At 35.4% G+C, this 19,984-nt stretch overlaps 1 protein-coding gene across 2 annotated transcripts; it reads left to right on the top strand.

Moving 5' to 3' along the window:
• The first annotated feature begins 357 nt into the window (after nt 1-357).
• LOC148305487 (uncharacterized) lies at nt 358-19,507 on the top strand. Of its 2 annotated transcripts, XM_088266606.1 has the most exons (16): nt 412-513; nt 2,623-2,740; nt 2,867-3,068; nt 3,139-3,700; nt 3,779-5,156; nt 5,290-5,444; nt 5,891-6,040; nt 6,609-6,841; nt 8,756-8,864; nt 9,049-9,201; nt 9,826-9,941; nt 11,460-11,683; nt 11,942-12,086; nt 12,549-12,958; nt 13,479-13,656; nt 14,414-19,507. In XM_088266606.1, the coding sequence occupies exons 3-16, from the start codon at nt 2,877-2,879 to the stop codon at nt 14,543-14,545; spliced, it is 4,137 nt and encodes a 1,378-aa protein (XP_088122732.1). In that variant the 5' UTR covers nt 412-513; nt 2,623-2,740; nt 2,867-2,876; the 3' UTR covers nt 14,546-19,507. The 2 variants fall into 2 exon arrangements, with proteins under 2 accessions (XP_088122731.1, XP_088122732.1); XM_088266605.1 differs by lacking the exon at nt 2,623-2,740 and having other exon boundaries at nt 358-513.
• The last annotated feature ends 477 nt before the right edge of the window (nt 19,508-19,984 follow it).

The following is a 19,984-nucleotide window of genomic DNA, read 5'->3' as shown; positions in this document are numbered from 1 at the left end:
ACCGCAAAATCGTATATATTGTAACGGTATATACATGGGTCTATCAAACAATAAAATGACTTGACTGCAATCAGCGAGACTGATTATTGGAATTTCTAAATTCAGTCACATCATTACAATTAGAGTTTTTTTACCGTGAAAAATAACCAAAAGTGGGCGGTAGGCATGAAAAGATTGACGAACACTGATGAAAATTATGTTCCAGTTTCCAGTTTTAAAAAAATCTGGAATTGTTTAGTGAGTAAGTGAAATCCTTTTGGAGAAAACTAAATAAGTAATAGTCTGTGGTGCAAAAAAGAATTTAATTATTAGCTAAGTTTCTGCGTAGGTCCTTTTTGTGTAAAAAATGAGGATAGTAATATTATATTCGGTCCCCATAGATATATTGAGGATATATAAATATTTTGTGACGTATATAATCTTTGGTCTGATTTATTTCAATGTTTTGTGATTTATACGACTATTGAATCGCGCTCGATCGCGCTTATTCGTGAAATATCTGGGTTTTTTTTGGTAATTGTAATACTTAATTTAGTTATTAATTAAATACATGAAGATAAAATTCCAACATGTGAATTAATGTCTTATTGATACATTATTATTATTCTTATTGATATATTTATTATATTAATAATCAGAGTTTCATGAAGATCATTGATTAACCTATATTGATGATATTGTATTTTTTAATGTAGAGACATTTGAGACAGTCTTTTAGCCATTATTGGCCTCATTTAAATAAACATTTCGATACATGTGATGTCCTCGAGGCAATTTTTCAAATTGATCCATTGAATTGAAATTTTTAACAAATTTCCGTTTTGTAGAATCAGAACTGACTCGTAAACATAATCAAATGCGAAATATGTTAGAGATGGTAAGTTGGCGTCTTTCCAGATAATATGGATTTTATGAGATTTTAATTTTATGAATATCTGAAGTATCTGGATTTTCAAATATAAAATGCGGATTAGCCAAATTGTAGATGTATTTTTATTTATTTTTAATGCATTCCTTAGGAAGTGTATGCGTTCAACCGGCTAACAGATGTAACAAAACCCTTCTGCCTTTTTTGTTGATTTTAATACATTTAGTACCTATTTACTTTGGTACAGTTTTTAATAATAACAACTTGTTATGTTCATGGTTGATTCAGTGTTGTAACAACAGAAATGGATCGGTATGTTATTTTCATCATACCGAAAGTGCTCTTAAAGAAACTGCAATTTTGAACCATATAAAAGTATTAAATCCATATTATCAGGGGAATTTTCAGTTGCAAGAAATCCTTAATCTAAATTTTCCAAAACAGCTCTGGATTTGCAATCCCTGTGTAGTCTGTATTAAGTTTTGCTGAGCAACAATGGCATTGAATGATTCTAGTTAGAGATGAGGTGAACAGCTACTTTTAAGTGACCAGTATACCGAGGACAGTGATTTGTAAGTCACATAATATATGACAGTGATATATAAAAAATAAACATAATTTTTAAAAAATTACATTAAAAAAATACTGCATAAAAGAGCATATTTTTTATTGTATTTACTATTTTGTACTTCTACAAATAGGGAAAACAATTGTAAAATTAATTTATTATTAGATTAAAACCAATATTTTTAGCTTTTCCACTTTTTTATTTGACCAGCGACCGGGTTTCGTCGTTACCGACATCATCAGACTGGCATTGTAAAATTTCATTAAAAAAACATTTAACAAAACAACATAAGCACTAAATAAATACAAAAAATAGTAAATATCATAGTGTTACATACAAAAAAAAGAGTAATGCCAAAATCATTTGAATATCAACATTATGTTGAACTCAGAGCTGTTGCGGCAGCGACCAGGGTTGCTGCTTTGCGGAGAATTAGGCATCCGGTATTACCGGTAGCTATCTAAGTCACCGGTATAAAAATATAGCTCATCTCTAATTCTAGTCATACATAATATTCGTTGTACGTTATAAGCAATATCCTAAATATATAAGTGAAAATGTAAAAAGCATAAGTGATTAAGGAGGTAAAGAAAAAGGGATCAGGAAAGGAGATATAAGGAGAGGAGTGAAAGGACTGTTTTAGTGGACCTAATCCACAATATTTTCATACTTCTGTAAAATTCATCATTAATTCACTCACAAATTAGTTGTGTGGTGAGAACATTATTATGACACAATTGTGAAAAAATATTACTTTTCTTGTCTCATCATAAATGTAATACATTTTTTTGATTACACGTTTAAGTACATTACACAAACTTCATAACATTATAAATATTCAGAATATTACAAAGATTGCCTGTTCAACATGAATATTATTTTTTATTTAACAAAAATCCAGAAGAGGTGTTTGAATATCACTTTCACAAAGTGGCTCTACTTGCAAATTGTCCAGCTGACAAAGTTTTAAGATACCGTTTATATTGCGTGATACCATTTATTGAGAGAATAGGTATATTTTTTTACAAAACTGAAACAATATACATAATTTGGTTTGCTAGTTTTGTAAGTTAATTGGCCTGGGGGGTGGGTATGGCATGCGGCTTCGGAGCTGTTCCAGAGCGGCTGGCTGATGTGTCCTTTTTAGTAGTTATAATAACATCTTTATTTCCTGGGAGTATTCCAGATATTTGGCAATGCTGATGACCCGAGTTTGAATACAAATTTCTACTTAATTTTTCCCTACAGCCCAAATGCAAAAGCTCTTAGGTCGAATTCAATTGAGAAGGTATATTTGTAATATAGTGAGTAAAATAATATAATTAAAATGTAACTTTGATTTAAAATCACTATATTTTATTTATAAAATGAAAAAACACAAAGTTAGTGCTTCAAATATAAATTATATTAAAATAATAGCCTTGTTTTAGGTATTCCATCATGGAAAAGACTTCAATATGGTACCTCATGCGGAAATGTTCACATCCCACAAAATACCCCTTAGTGATTGGTCACTCTCACATCGGGAGAGATGTCAATGCCACCGTAGTATGCCTGAGCGTAATTGTCTCCAAGAAGCATGCTGTCCTGGCAGTAGAGGAAGATACACCTGTTTTTATTAAGGACTATAACGTAAGTAGCTTTATTGCGGGAACCCCTATAATAGTTAACACATTACAACATTAACAACATTATATTGCAGTCAACTAATGGAACATATATCAACGGGGATAGAGCAGAACCGGGAAGGTTTTGCCTCTTAATGGAGAGTGACATAATTTCTTTTGGAAAACCCATAGACCTGATGGAAGATCTGGACATTGAGTACTGCTTCCAGTTAATGTGTGATAAGCCGCCGGGGGCTAGGCATTTTCTAGACATAGAAGCGAATACAACTTCTCAACTGGTCAAGAAAATAGATACTTTGTCGCATTGTATCAAGCTGGGGTTCGATGAAGTGGGCAATATCTCACGGTACGAAGCCAGAATCCAAAACAATAATAGTAATATTCCGTTATTGCAACTACAAGAACTTTCTCCCAATTCACCGCCTGATATACCTCCGTGTAATGAAAAACCACCTTGTGTTCCGTCTCCATGTCATATAGCTCCGTGTAATGAAAAAGCACAGATACACATTCCACCACATGCGGTACTCGATGAACCTCCGTGTGTTCCGTCTTCGAGTAATGTTTGTCAACAAGCGGAGGGAAAGGAAAAGACTAGAAAACGACTACACTCAATGTCAACTTCATCTGTTCTCGGTGAGTTATTATCTATTTCATAATTCTACTCTATTTCGGTAATGAAGCTCTTGTAATTTTTTTATATTATTTTTGCAGTTGAGAAAAAGCAGAAAAAGCAACGTGAAATAATTGTCATAGACCCCCTGCATTCAAAAAGAAAGCCACGATCCGATGTCCTGGATAAGAAGAAACGGAAATATTCAGAAAGAGAGGAACAGCTCAATCAAACTGTTCCGATGCTGACGAGGAGTAAGAGAAATAAAGCCGCTACCGACGACGCTAATTCTATTCCCGAAAGTGTTAAATCAAGTACTAAGATAAGTTCTTCTAAAGTGACTTCCAGAAATGCCGAGAGTAAAGCGAAAGAACTTAAAAAGAAAGCTGATAAAGATACCAAATCGGAAAATGACAGTAAGAAAGTCAGAAAAACATCAACAACCAAAAATGAAAATAATAGCAAGACGAAACCTAAAAGATCATCTAAGTCAGATGTTGAGTGGAAAAGTGAGTGTAGTTCTAATGTGGATCCTAAGGTCACCGAGACTAAAAATGCCAATAAATCTTCTCTAGATATGGCCCAGTCTGGATCTTCTAACAGCAGAAAATGTAGGAATTTAGACCCTCGATTGAAAGATAAATCTTATAATTCTTCCGTGCAAAGTGTTCACCAAAGTTTAAATCCTGAAGTTTGTTTGATTGAATATAGTCAACAAAATAATATAAAACATTCAAAACCCACAGTTGGTTCGATTGACATTGCTCAAATGAAAAAAAATGCACGCTCGAAATCCACAGTTCGCTCCATCGACAATTGCCAACCAAAAAAAAATATGCGCTCAAAATCCACAGTTGGCTCGCTCAACAATGGCCAACAAAAACAAGTTGGATTTTTAAAATGTACAATCGACTTAGTTGATAATGGTCATCCAAAACAAATGAGACGCTCAAAATCCATAGTCGGATCGCTTCCAACAGTCGAACAAAAAAATATAGGATGTGTTGAACCATTAAAATGTACAATTGACCCAAACAATGGAACTACAATAAAAATTAAACGTTCAAAATCCACAGTTGGTTTATTTGATAATGGTCAGCAAAAAAGAGACCAAAATCCAAAATCTACAGTCGACTTGGTTGACAATAGTGTAAAAAAAAAAATTGAACGTTCAAAATCCATAGTAGGATTCATCAGTGACTCAAACGTCCAAGGTAACCCTCGAAGTAAGTCTATTCTCAGCCGTCTGTACGATGCCGACAATGGCTCTCCTCTGCGCCCGAGTAGAGTTGCGAAGAAGAGTTGGAATGTATTCCTCCCGGAATACCACAGAAGGTTTATGCCGGCCGTGGTGAGATGGAACTCCGTGTGGTTAGATGAGTACGTAAAAGAGGATCTTCCGCCCATACTTCACAACGGACCCAAAAATGTCCCAACTGTAATGTTATATTCGTATAGCAATTTTGATTCCTATTGTAGGTTAGTATTTTAAATTCATTTCTTTTTCTCATCGTACCATTCTTGCAATTTCATATACGGTCTTTGTTACGGTTGTAATTAATAAGCTGTATGTTTATTTTTGATATATGTATATATTTTTCTTTAATTCTAGTACGGTGGTAAATTTGATGTTGATAGAGGTTTGGGAACAGGTCTATATCGCTTACAAAGGACTCGAGGGGAAGACACAGGAATTACATTGTATTCTCTGTTCAAATCCCCCCCAACCCTTCACGGGAACTAAAGTTACCAAAGTCACCATGAAAGGTAATCATCATTTTATTTACAAATCATACTGGCTCAATTATTTTTATCAAAAACAACACTTAAGAAATATCGCCTTGGCTCAGCTTAGATGTGGAAAACAGGCTGAAAAATATATACATATTTGAAATTATGGATCTTTTTCTGTATTGGAAAATCAACCATAAGCAGCTACTGCCCAACTCGTGTGGACCATGATGAGTTTATCATAGAATTAATATGTGGCTTATTTATCTTCCTTTTGAGTGAGATAATTGTCCAAATTCAGTTGAACACCCATTACACTAAATCATGGATAGTAAGATAACCACAGCCGCTAGCGACATAAATAGGTGTTACTTTAAATGAGACTTGCTAAGCTTGAAAAACACTTTTTAGTGGTATCTGCACATTTCGCGTATTGTAAACAAATATAAATAGGTGGAATTGTTAATTTTGATATTTTTCAGTGGATGAAGGAAGTTGTTCTCTCACGCGGAACATAAGTCGCGGCTCTCTTCTCCTCGTGCAGTATCCCGCTCACCCGCTGTGCGGCGCTAAATGGTTTTTTGGCTTGGTCGATGAAACCGAGCTCAAGTCGGTTAGTGGGGGGAGTAAAGGTAGTAATTTAATCATCGATCTTAAATATATTGTATGTCATATTATGCCTTGTCTACAGGTAGCCTGAGCGTTTCGACTCTTCTCTTTATCTTAGATTTAAGCGCCCGGCACCTGTATACAGGGCTATTTTCTAGGAATCCCTCAGAATCGGATTGGCCACCCTTGCGCTAGATAAAGAGAAAGAGTTAAAAGTCAAACAATGTTTATTATAACAAGATATTGAAAATCTACTAGCCCTTCCTGAGCAGTTTTTTAAACTTTGTTTCATTTTATAAATTTTATGAAATGTGCCACAAAGTATCTGCGAAAAATATTCAAGAAATGGTTGTTTAATTCAAAATTGAATTTAATAAATATTTCGAATTGGAAAATGAATAAATCATTTTTATTTTTTATTGGAAAATAACAACAACTGCGAATAAAATCAGTAAAATCAATTATTGGAAAGAAACCTGTTAAATTAAACGATCTGCTTTTAAATATTCTTTGAAAAAAAAATTATGCATGTAATGCGTTAATTAATGCAATGAGATAATTACCACTTTTTGTATCTTAATTTTTTTGTAGATAAATATATCGGATGTAAGGAGTATTTCACAATGTGGTTATGGCTGGACCCGAGGCTGTATAAACATATGGTACCCGATTCTAAAGCCATCGTCAAAGTTCTCACTCAGATAAATAACGAAATCAGCATGGTGAAGTCGGTGTACGATCTTAAAAACTCACCACTCAGAGAGTTTATCGTCACTCCTAGCGAGAGGATATTCCAGAAATATAATAGCAAAGCTCCGTTAAAGGTATATTATATTATTTTATTAACTAAGTCAAAATATTACTATATTATAGTTTTTAAATTACGTTACTAGAGCCGTTATCCCATCTACGGGTGATTTTAAAACTAGAATCTTAGGAATACAGAAATATTGTTAATACGCTTAAAATATTTTGACCACACCTTACACCAACATTATTGGCAAGTTTTAAGATGATCATTATCTTTCATAATTTTTCTTGATTTGTCATTTAAATTTAACATTTTAACGACTGGCCCTGCGCTAGTGCGGAAAGTTGATCAGACTGTTAAGGAGCAGACCAGCATTGTTGCGGATTTATAAGTCATCGTAAAGTAAATTTATATTAATAACTCGATGCCTTCTATTGAATAAAACAAAATATGTGTTCATTAAAAAATAAATTCACACCACTTTGTCCGGGACCAGTCCTTAATGGTGGGATAAAATTTTAAAACAAAGTATTAGAAAATTTTTGTGCTGAAAATATTTTTTTATTTCTATCAAAGCTCAAAAAATATTCTTAACTTGAGATTTGAAATTATTTTTTGAACTCTGAGATAAATAAAATTAAAAAGTAATACTGGATGAGATTCATAAATGTACGGAAAATGACCTGTATGGGGCACAAAGAAAGGTCCGGGAAATGATTGGAAACATGGGGAAACTTATCACCGAATACATCCAATCGACAAAGATTGTCCCTGTGGAATGGGAAAATCACTTTCCACGACTGTACAGTGGGACCGGCCAAGACCGAGGAATAAATCTGGACCCAACACTAAAGAGACTATTGAGGCATCTGATCTGAAGAGAGCATTAAAAATCTAAAAACGGGAAAGAACCTGGACTAGACGATATATCAAATGAACTGTTCAAATATTCAGGGCTACACCGGTAGTTGCATCTGCTAATATCGAAAATCTTTGACAGTGCGATAATTCCAATTCTCTTCAAGAGAACTCTGAAAGAAGAAGACCTCCAAATGGATGGCGATGGCGTGACAGCTGGCAGTCCACATCACAAGAGACAGATAACGGAACAGACAGATCATTGGATCTATAAGAAGAGAGAAGAAGAAATATTTTTTGAATTTCCTCTCTATTTGGAATAAGTGATCTTTAACCTCTTATAATTATGGTACATATTATGTTTCAGTGGAAACACCAGCTGAATCCCACTCAACAGAGGGCAGTTGCTCAATGTATCTGCGCCATCATCACCGACAATCCCACTATACAAATGATCCAGGGACCTTATAATTGTGGTACATATTATGTTTCAGTGGAAACACCAGCTGAATCCCACTCAACAGAGGGCAGTTGCTCAATGTATCTGCGCCATCATCACCGACAATCCCACTATACAAATGATCCAGGGACCTTATAATTGTGGTACATATTATGTTTCAGTGGAAACACCAGCTGAATCCCACTCAACAGAGGGCAGTTGCTCAATGTATCTGCGCCATCATCACCGACAATCCCACTATACAAATGATCCAGGGACCTTATAATTGTGGTACATATTATGTTTCAGTGGAAACACCAGCTGAATCCCACTCAACAGAGGGCAGTTGCTCAATGTATCTGCGCCATCATCACCGACAATCCCACTATACAAATGATCCAGGGACCTTATAATTGTGGTACATATTATGTTTCAGTGGAAACACCAGCTGAATCCCACTCAACAGAGGGCAGTTGCTCAATGTATCTGCGCCATCATCACCGACAATCCCACTATACAAATGATCCAGGGACCTTATAATTGTGGTACATATTATGTTTCAGTGGAAACACCAGCTGAATCCCACTCAACAGAGGGCAGTTGCTCAATGTATCTGCGCCATCATCACCGACAATCCCACTATACAAATGATCCAGGGACCTTATAATTGTGGTACATATTATGTTTCAGTGGAAACACCAGCTGAATCCCACTCAACAGAGGGCAGTTGCTCAATGTATCTGCGCCATCATCACCGACAATCCCACTATACAAATGATCCAGGGACCTCCAGGAACAGGTAAACTCTATCGCTACTTATTCACTTCTTTGAAAATTCATCGCAGGAATTATTGACATTTAATGAACTAAGTATGTACATGGTGTCGATTTGCGAAGATTTTTTTTCTAATTTCGAAGTAAATCAGAAAAAAATACTGTTTACGTAGTCTAAATGATTTTGAAGTTTTCTCCTTTAATTTCAGGAAAGTCCAGGGTTATTGTTTCTATTGTAGCTGAGTATTTGGAAAGGACTGTGAAATCGCAACGGGGGAAGATTTTAATTTGCGCCCAAACCAACATCGCCGTGGACGAGCTCGTCAAGCGTTTGCTGGAGAGCAGGGATCAAATGAAACAAAGTAACTTTCATAGTACAAAAAATACCGAATGCTAAGATAATAATGTAAAGACTGAAACACAGTTGTTGGTAAATTGAATTGTTTAAAGATAAATAATGCACTGCACCTGTGCACATTATAACAAACCTCGTGTGTATAGAGATTAAAGTATGTTGATACAAAACGATATTAGAATATTGCTCTAGTAACATAATGCTGCTAGTAAGAAATACTGATATATGTGCAATCTTCTTCCCGTATTGAATTAAATATTTCTATGTACAACTGCAGATTGCGGACATTAATAGATTCTATCAAATGTTTTATAGTTTCAGCATTAGTATACATATAATGAAACAACAACTATAATGTACTTTTTTAGTTTTATTTTATTTGACTAGTGACTGAGTTTCGTAATTACCGACACCACCGTTGGACTTTCGTCGTAGTGGTCAACAAATACACGGTCACTGGTCAAATGCAAGTATAAAAAACTATGTAAGTTTTTTATGTATTCATTAATATGAAGTAAAATGAAATAAGTTGAAAACGGTAAAGAAATTAAAATGTCTCTGTTGACATATAAATTCAATTCAGATATAAATTAATTTGAAATGGCCACATTATGTAATATTTCTTTTCCAGAATTCAGTGTGGTGAGGGTTGGCCGGTCTGATGCCATGCAGCCGTACGTCCTGCCAGTAAGTTCCGCCGTGCTGGCCAAGCACCGCCTCGACAGCAACCCCGAAGTATTATTCCAGGTAATTTAGTATTATTCCAGGTAATTGTCCATCTTATAGCAATGGTATCTCAGAGACACACTACATGGATCGCTACACGTACATGTTACTGGATTTGCAACCTACGAAGACCGAGGATGTATCATAGTTTATATTTCTTGCCTGCTAATGTTTTCAATGTCAAATGTATTACAAGCTAGAAATATGCAATACATGATAAAATTTGCTCACTGATTGGCGTGACTAACTTTAAAGATTGGATCCTAAAACCAAATTAATTTATGACTTCTTTTAACATTATTCATTATTATTTCAGTCATTTCGAGTCATTATTTATTTCAGTTTTTTACTATGATCGTCTATGTTTATCAAATACTCTTCATACCAAAGATAGCTAGTACTTGAGGTGAGAGATATTATATTCAAGATATTTAACTAAATATAACTTCCACAAATGCAGGCAATATATGTAGATGCTCGATATGGTACAATATGGGCATAATTCTGAATGTTACACAGTGTATAAAGTGATGCCTTGTAGTAAGCGCTGACTCCATCTCCAGACTTCCATGTTCGCTTCATATTAAAAAGATGCTTCATCCATCAATGGTCTGTTGAGTCTTTTAATGTATCTTATACATATATGGCCGACTAAATAATTGCGCCGCTAAGGCCTGAAACAGACTAGCTTAACAATTTTAGTGGTAATATTTTTCCTTATATGTATGCTAAAATTGCAACTTTGTTTTTTTTTTTTTGAAGACTTTTTTGCAAAAATAGTCCATTTAAAATTTAGTGGATATTGTAAGGGCGAAAACAATAGGTTTATAAAAAAAAATAATATATTTTTCACTAAAAATGGGTTAAATTTTTTTATTTGCGAACATAATTGATGAATTAGGGTTTTAGAAATGCACATGCTACGACGCACAACCTCCCAGCTCAAACGCCAAAATACACTGGCTTCATTTTCGGTATATCGACGGCTGCACTTTTGGCAAAGTGTACCAGAATCGATATATCAATTCTCAACACTAACAGTTAAAGCAGTCGACTCCTTCAAGCTACCGGAGCATGACACTTCGCAGTTTTAATACAAAAATCTCATTCCAACGTACACTACACCTCAGTTGTCACCCGTGACTACGACTGCTCAAAAGCCAGTGTGTCAAGAATGTTAATTGAAACTGCAGAATGCCCATCTGTGTCAGCTTAAAATAGAATTGTATATTAACAAATTCTTTGTGGGAAACGCTTAAAAGTGTCTTTTATATACTGTTGGTAGAGAGCGGGAGACGCTTATAAGCGTTCTATTTGCTTACTTTTGGTAGAGCGCCAGAGACTTCAAAAAACATCGTACGGATCGGAATTGGTTTTGCGGTTACTCACAATTAGTATACTGAGGGTCGGACGGCAGACGGGGCGAGTATAATTAGGATCGGGGATGATAGAAAATCCGCCCGACAACAATGTGTTAAGAGATATCAATATTGGATGGTATCGTATGACCATTTTGAACTCATTCTGTTCTCGCTCTAGACCAAAATCATCGAGAAGCAGATAGCTAAGTTCGCAGAGGGCTGCAGCAGCAGCAGCGGGCCCCAGGCCGCGTACTCGGAGGTGCAGCTGCAGACGTACAGGCGCAAGCTGGAGGTGCTGCAGGCTGCCGGCGGTAACCTCGCTCACGAGGAGCTGGCCGTCATCGAGGGGGCGGACGTCATCGCCACCACGCTGCAAGGCTGCTCACTCTTCAAGATGCAATGGTGAAAAACTTTTAACATTTTATAAAATTAAATTTTTGTAAGCCAGAAGAATGTGCGATGAAATTCTGTGTAATTTTAGTTTAATTAATGTAACTCGGCTACCGTACTGGAGGTCCCGGGTTCCATTACCAAGGGGGTGTCAAATAAATATAAGTGATTTTTTCACCGGTACCAGGACTATGTACCTTTTAGGTACTGCCAGTTTGGCTTTCGCTGATAGACTTTTATTTGCTATAGCTGATTTCTATCTTATTGCAGCTTGAAAAACAAGATAGCATTCTGTATTGTGGACGAGGCAGCCAAGGCCAAGGAACCGGAAGTTCTCATTCCACTATCGCTGGGCGTCAAGAGCCTTCATCTGGTGGGAGATCACCAACAACTGCCTGCCTATGTCTCCTCGCAGGTAATGTGCGCTTTATTTTAGACATAATATGCATCTAATTTTGCACTTCACTGTGTTACAATGACTGAAAAGTCTCCATTATCATGGACATGTTACCATTATTGACAGTAGACCCCGGCGACTTGAACTCTTTTGACATGAGGTGCAAACATTAAAAAAGAGATTCTTGATATTAATGAAATACTTTTTGGAATTTATTATTATTATTATTTTGGAAAATATATCACTGCACGCCACTGTTTCTCTCTCGCCCACTATTTCTCTTTTATTCCCTTTTCCATTGGCAGTTTACCATATGCTCCTTCGCGTTATCTATATTCCATAAATTACACCCCTATCTGTATCTGGAAATCTAGAGTGAACAACTGATTATCTTGCCCTATAATAATCCATCAAGTTATCCCCCACCCCTATTTAGATCTTTGATTGTTCAATTGACTTAAATTTAATTTAATTTAACAGACGGCGAAAAAAAATGGTTTGAGCGAAAGCATGTTTTCGAGGCTCATCCACTGCAGCGAACTGTGGACAGGCTCCAGCGTCGTGACCCTGAATATACAATACAGGATGCATCCGGAAATCGCATTGTATCCAAACATAGCGTTCTACAATTTTGGCCTGAAGAACGGGATAGATTACCCCCGCCTGCCCGACGCCATTCCTCCCTACAGGGTGCTCCTGCTGAAGGGCAGCTCCACGGACCAGGACGACAAGGGCGCCAACAGGGAGGAGGCGCAGGTGGTGGCGCGCCTGGCGCTGGCCCTTCACACCTTCATCGGTAAGGAGTCCCTGGACATCAGCTTGTGCGTGCTCACTCCGTACAGCGCACAGAGAGACGCCATCCAATCGCACCTGCGGAGGTACTCCAGCAGGTGAGGAATACATGCCTTCCTCCATTTTTAACCTGTTGACCGGGTGGGACGCATAAATACGTCAAACGTAAACAATATCGGGTACGGGTAGGACATATGAATACGTCCTTGAAATATATGTTGCGCCCTGGAATGGGCGGGACGTATATTTTTCCAACAACAAAGGTATTAGTCATCCATACATGTCACGACATAAATTTAAGACACAGAGTGAATCAGTATCATTTCGCTATTGAGAGTGGTAGACGTGTTCTGGGTGAGCAGTACTGACTGACACGTCCTAGTGAAAGAGTCCGCGCCCGTTACAAGTTGCGTAATTAGACAGCGGACCGCCCGGTTAAAAGGTTAAACAGTACATCTCGTACGTTTCCTTTCTGTTCAACCAATTGCGGGAGAAAATCCACTCTTAATACCAGCTGTCGGGATGGAGTTATAGTAATCTACACTGTTATCGCTAATGCATTATCTTTTCTTTGTCATAGGTTGGATTGTGTTATGATTCGCAAAGTGTTTTTTACAGGGCCCAACTGGAAGTGTCCACTGTGGATAGCTTCCAGGGTCAGGAGAGGGATGTAGTCATCATATCCTGCGCTCGGAGCCAGGGACTGGGCTTCCTTCAGGACACCGGGAGGATGGCCGTAGCTCTCACCAGAGCCAAGAGGAGTTGCATCATCTGCTGCAACTCCGCTGTGTTTCAAGTAACTAAAACCAAATTTTAATTTTATTTTATTATGTCAGATATTTTCATATTACGGTTTGGTAAATAAAGATAATAATCTGGTTTCCGATGAAGGGACAAGCTCTCCCAATTATATAATAAATAAGTAAGTAATTGGGAGGCCTGGAAAAACAGTATCGGCTCTATGTTTATTAAAACCTGGCATTAGAACAACAACATGGAAATCATAAAAATTATAAACACAAAGTAATAACTTCAATATTTTGATTTGTGCTTTTTGTGTTTTCCTCTCACATTCCTCTGAAATTCCTCTCAGCACATGCTGAGAGGAGAGAAGTACGAGGTATCACACCTCATCGTAAAAGGCAAAATAGAGGATCGATAAGGTGTGGGCAGAAGGCAGATCTCCTGGCTCAAGAATATACAGGATTGGACGGGTATCAGGCCCGTTGAGGCACTGTTTAGAGATGCCCAAGACAAGGGCAATTACTCTATATGGGTGTAACTGATAGTCGACACCAGGGGGACCTGACATGACATAAACAGCAGAAGATATCCATAAAAGTATAAATAAAAATAAATCCATAATGAGCAATAAGAAATACTGATAAAAAATAAATAAACAATACTGGTGAAAAATAAGAAATTGTTCTTACCTCCTCATCCTTTAACGTCCCGAGGTTTATTGCAAATCTCTCACATATGGGTTTGATAATGATATTCATTGCATGGAAACACGTACCGCAATAGATTTACAACGCATGTATTATTTGCAGAAACGAGGCGTCTGGGCAACATTGCTCTCCGATGCCGTAACAAGGAAAATGTCACGGTCCTTGCCGTGCACCATAAAAAGTTACAAGGACGAGGAAGAGAACCGTGACATTTTCTTGGACTTCATCAAATAGACAGTCAGCTTGTGGTCCCGTGGTTAGTGTGGTGGACTCTGAATAAGAGTTTCTGGGTTACGACTCACTCTACCGCAACTTGATACTGAGTACATATTTTAAATCTCCCGAGTGAGAATAGGCCGTTGTTTACTTTAAACACAATTCCCGACACAAAGCTAATTTGGAAATTACATTCTTACTTTTGTAAAAGTAAAATAGTTTCCTCTCCAGACTCTAGTCCCGGTACCTGACTCCCTTCCCTTTAGATTACTTACAACATTTGGCACTAGGATAATAAGAAAAAGAATGTGCTGGTAGCCTGTTTCCACTATGTGCGTCTTGAGTCAGCAATCAATGTCAAAGCTTGACTTGAACGAAATAGACTTTTATTTTTGACCATTCCTGAACTCTTGGCATATTTTAACTTTTAAGACTAACCGTTTTAATTTGATATGTGCCATTTGGGAATCGTAAGCTGTATAATTCACATATGTTGACATGTTTGTTGATAATGGTAGGTTGAACCCTATTTAAACTGTGGATCTTTTAGTGTATAGGTAAAACAGGTTGCGATAATGTCTTATTACAACAGATCATAAATTTGTTATTGTTAATTTTGTTGTTACTAGTTTAACCGTTCCCTTAGGGCGTTGTGTTAGCACTGCACGGAATTTTACCGTCCGGTACTTCATTTAGCATTTTAAAACTATGAGTGGCTTGGATTGGCTTGTGCTTTTGTCCATCTTTCTTCGGATCGGTGTTCTCGATCGGTACGTGAACACGTTGCGCGTAAAATCGATCACGCTAAACTGTCGTATTCGCTTTTATTTTTCAAAACCGAACTGCCGGATGGTGAAATTTCGGACAAGCCCCCTTACGGTGCTAAAAACTTCTTGGTGATATGTATTATGTACATCATATGAAAATGTGATTTAAAAACAGGAAAAATGTAAATATTCCTAAATGTTGCTTTTATTGATCATAGTTGAGTTGAAATTCATCAATTTTGTAATGTTAGCTCTGATAAATACCTAAAAAAGAGAAAAAAAAATACATCGCAATTGCCGCCAAAGTTGGTGCAGCGATACGACCACCTTGAACGACGACTCGTGCGCTGCTAAAATGAGATCATCGGAAACAGTATGAAGCCGAGTGCGCGTGTATGTAAAGTATGGCACGCACGCATACACTGAGAAACGTTTATGTATTGGTAATTCCAGCCCCGATTTATTTTACAATTTATTTATTTCCATCGCTGCAAATCAATAACTTTATATCAAAATACTTTTATGTAAGATGTAAAAGTATTACGGAGAAACACAAAAATTCTGAGCCCGTATCTATTATAATTTATATTGAAATTGAAGACAAGTTGTAGTAAATATATATCACCAGGAGGGGAAGGTTTATGATGTCTCGAATTGATCTTACGATCTAATAATGTTTTGACTGCTCTTAGGTAATACGTTGGTATATGACACCCTTTAGGATAAGTTATCATGTCTTAACCTGTCCGGGAGTATGGCCGTACACGGTCGTCCAAACAAAACTTTCCTCAAAGGAGAATGAGCATACTTAAACATCTGCGCTTATAACTAAAACCCGGCGACATTTATTTCTAGAATAGCTTTTATACTGCCATCTGTGGTTGTATTTAAAGACTAATAATACATACCACACTTCATATTATTTTTCTATTATACCTAAAACATTTTACTTAAAACAAAGTTTGTGTGACGTCATCGTTATGACGCTGTCAAAGAAAACCCATGAATTATAACATTGATAATTTTGATAAAAATAATGTTTTACTTGTGTAAATATTTTTTTATCCAAGAAAATATGTTGCTTAGAATATGATATAAATTACGATGAGTAAAAAAAAACTCGCTGCAGAAACTCACTCACGGGCAGGTTAAATGTCACAATTATTCCAAAAGATCTCTGCATACATGTCTCAATATATCATAATAATCCCGAGACATGTGTCTGCATATTGACACAGTCAACAATGCTTAGCTTTACCTAGTAAAATAAGTGTACATAGTAGTATGTGTAAATATGTTCATTTTGTATCTCAGCTTTATGGGCACAGGTATTCCTTTTGTGAGAACTAAGAAATTTATGTAATAAAATGTGCCAAAGAAAAGCTGTGGACTCTAAATCATAACTTTTATAAGTATTATTGCACTATTCACATTTGAATTGATTTAAATTATATATTTAATGAAAAACTAGAGGTTTGTATTTTTGTTTTAATTTTTGTCATTTTAACAGTAAAAGCTCATTAATTCTAAATCTGGCTCCGCAGCGCCTTTAGCACTATATTGCTTAATGTCCCGGAAGATGTGATTCCCATTGAGGTCAAAATTATTAAATAAATATTAGTATTTTTTTATAAGATGTCTTTAAAAAAATATCACTCTTGACTGGTATATGAAACGCAGAACCTTGCCTTCATGTAATTGACAATCAAGAAAACACAGTCAATATGATGCCTTATGCATCATCGGGTGCAGATAAGGATCAAAATAATATTTTTGTGTTAAAAGGACTGAAAATCAAACAATATCTAAAATAAGTAAATTTGGATTTTTTTAAATGCAACTTCACCCATTTTAAAATTTATATGTATTCTGATTTCCAATGTTTGTATTAGAGATTTGAATTTTTCTTTTTTTGATTTTTGGAAATAGGTAAAGCTTCTGTTATTTAAATCCCTTTTTACCAACGAAATTTAAAAGTTTATTTGCAATTCTTAGATTTGCAAATTTTTATTATGTATTATAATTATTTGGTTATTAATGACGCGCGGTGCGTGCTGTCTACTCAAGACCAATTCACTAATTACTTTAATTTTAATTAATTAATCGAAAATGTTTTTCTTTATTATGTAGTTTTTAAATTTCGCTGTTGTATATGAAAAAACATTGTTAAATTCTGGTAGCATCAGAATAATCTTGTCAAGTTTTTAATATAGTATGTGTCAACCGATGACTTTCTGCTAATTTCACATTATCAGTGCCTTATATGTATTAGTAATGTGTGTGCCTTGTTATTATTATCATTATTATTATTATATGATTTATTTTATACGTTTATTATAAGCAGGTTTATATATTATTAATATAATATTTATTATTATATTAATGTACTTCGGACAGGAAAGGTATTTCTGCCCGTTCCGTCGATTGATGCTTAAGGACGGGAATGGTACCTTCTGCGCTGGCCTCATTTCAAAGCCAGAAAAGAAGAAATTACATATTTAATGTCTTTATATGAATATTTTATAATCAATCTCTTTGTTAAGGTCTTAAATATATGTACATAATTATCAAATCCTACTGCCTGCGGTCTACAGGCGTTAACAAACACCAGTCCGAAATGTGTTAGTTTGTCAATGTCACTATCCTAGCTCTCCAAAATTTGGTTTAGTCACATAAGGACCCGATTGTGATTATTGGCTTAGTCCATGTGATTTAAATAGTTTTTTATTATGGTTTAACTTACCTCGAGAGACTGAGAGTCTCAACTTACGCTTGTCATTCTTGATATTGTCCTTTTTTACAGTACCTGCTTATATAATATATTCCACTCCTGCACCCATGTTACAAGACTGATCTCCCTACCTTTGTACAATCTAAGATTAAGTTTAAAGATCCAATAAGAAATTTACGGTGTTTGAAAATGATGTGGAATGTATTGAAACAAGTGTCACAATAAATTTTAAGAAACAGTGGTACAGCAGGACCTCTATAATCCGAACGCCGAAAATTTACCCTCTGTTGGGACTAGTGGAGCGTTTCCATTACAGTACAGAGAATCTGTAGAGTATTTTATCTAATAAAACAAATATGTGTTGTGAAATTTTGAATGCATTCATAATTTTATTTTTTTAAATCAAATATTTTAGTTGATCGTGATTTATTTAATTACAAGTAAAAAGCTTTGTCTCGTAATTTACTCTGGCACAGGAATATCCACTTGGTCAGCCCATTCTAGGCATGTATTTAAGGCAGTCACCGTGCTTCAGTGGGGAATACTCGCTACTGGTACAGCATCAAATATTTCTGCAACTGGCGCAATGTTAGTGGTAGCACGGATTTCCGTTTTAAGAAGCGTGAGAGGGACAAGTGGGCGTTTGGATTACAGCGGTGTTTGGATTGGCGGGAGCTCGGATTATAGAGGTCCTGCTGTACTTACCAAGAAATGGATTTTACCACAAAGTGACTGCCGAGTAAATGAATGAAATCTAATAAGAAATTAGGATTTGTACAAAATGTGAAATATGTACATCCATAAAAAATTTATCCATACTTCTCAGGTATTGTAAAAACAGCTATATCAATACTCAATGTTTGCGTTGAATATCATATTGTGAATAATAAATTATACATCCGCCTTTCCAAGTATTCCTAGTTTAGTAAAGACATTGATTAATAAATACAAACACTGCTATTTTTATATGCGCAACTGAAAAACGTATTTGAAAACTATGTTATCACTTTGCCTAACATCTGTGGACAGAGAAATTGACCAATTGCGCCTATCTTTAATGAAGTCGGTACCTTTTTTGAATAAGTATAAAATAATTCATTATACACAATAAATCTATTGTTAAAATTAATTTTTGAAGTATGTGCCAATACCTACTAGTATTACCACCTAAAGGTCGGTAGTTGGTGGGAAAGTTACCCTATAGATGGCACTTTTGTACAAAAGCATAATTTTGCATATTATATTGAAGTATTTGGTAAAGTTTTCTGGAATGTGGATGTTTTTGTTAATTAATTTTACTCTTCAGATTATACAATAAATTTGTTTTGACTAATAATTAATTATAAACTGTTATTTTACAATACTGTTGCATTTATCTTATTTTTAAACCATAACCTGCTTTTTTACTTTTTAATGAATTGTTTTAACCAGATTATATTTATGATGTTTAGTTATATGTAAGAAATATACATCCTTTTTATTACTGAAGTTTTATTTATTTTATTCTTATCACCAATAGAGATATTCACTAAACACATCTCGGCTGTCCAAACTTAAAAGACAGTAAGGGACATTTTTTTGCAGTACGTTTTTTTGCATTTTTGGACTAAGTAGAATATTCTTAGTCCAAAAATGCCAAAAAAAATTAACTACAAAAAAATGTATTTTCCAGTCAAATTTTGCAAGAACGCTGTTAATTATTTGATTTTTGCAAGCAAAATAAGGTTCGACGTAAATAACTAACTATCTTTTGAACTGAAAGTTATATTTAAATGATTTTTTTGTGTGAAAGTGATTAATTTATTATTTAATATACACTTTGCTGTTTTTTTTTTAGCTCGCAACATTAAAATATGTAGTTAAAATACAGAAATTTACGGAAAAAAAATATTTCACATTAAAAACTACATATTGTAGTCGTACAGGAGAAAGTGACCAACTACCAAAACGAAAAATGTT

Source organism: Brachycentrus maculatus, unplaced genomic scaffold (assembly GCF_059751285.1).
Source record: "Brachycentrus maculatus isolate JH-2025_06_01 unplaced genomic scaffold, ASM5975128v1 h1tg000272l, whole genome shotgun sequence".
NCBI classification, from domain to species: Eukaryota; Metazoa; Arthropoda; class Insecta; order Trichoptera; family Brachycentridae; genus Brachycentrus; species Brachycentrus maculatus.
The sequence above is the reverse complement of the archived record's forward strand: the minus strand, read 5'-3'. Positions and strand labels throughout refer to the sequence as shown.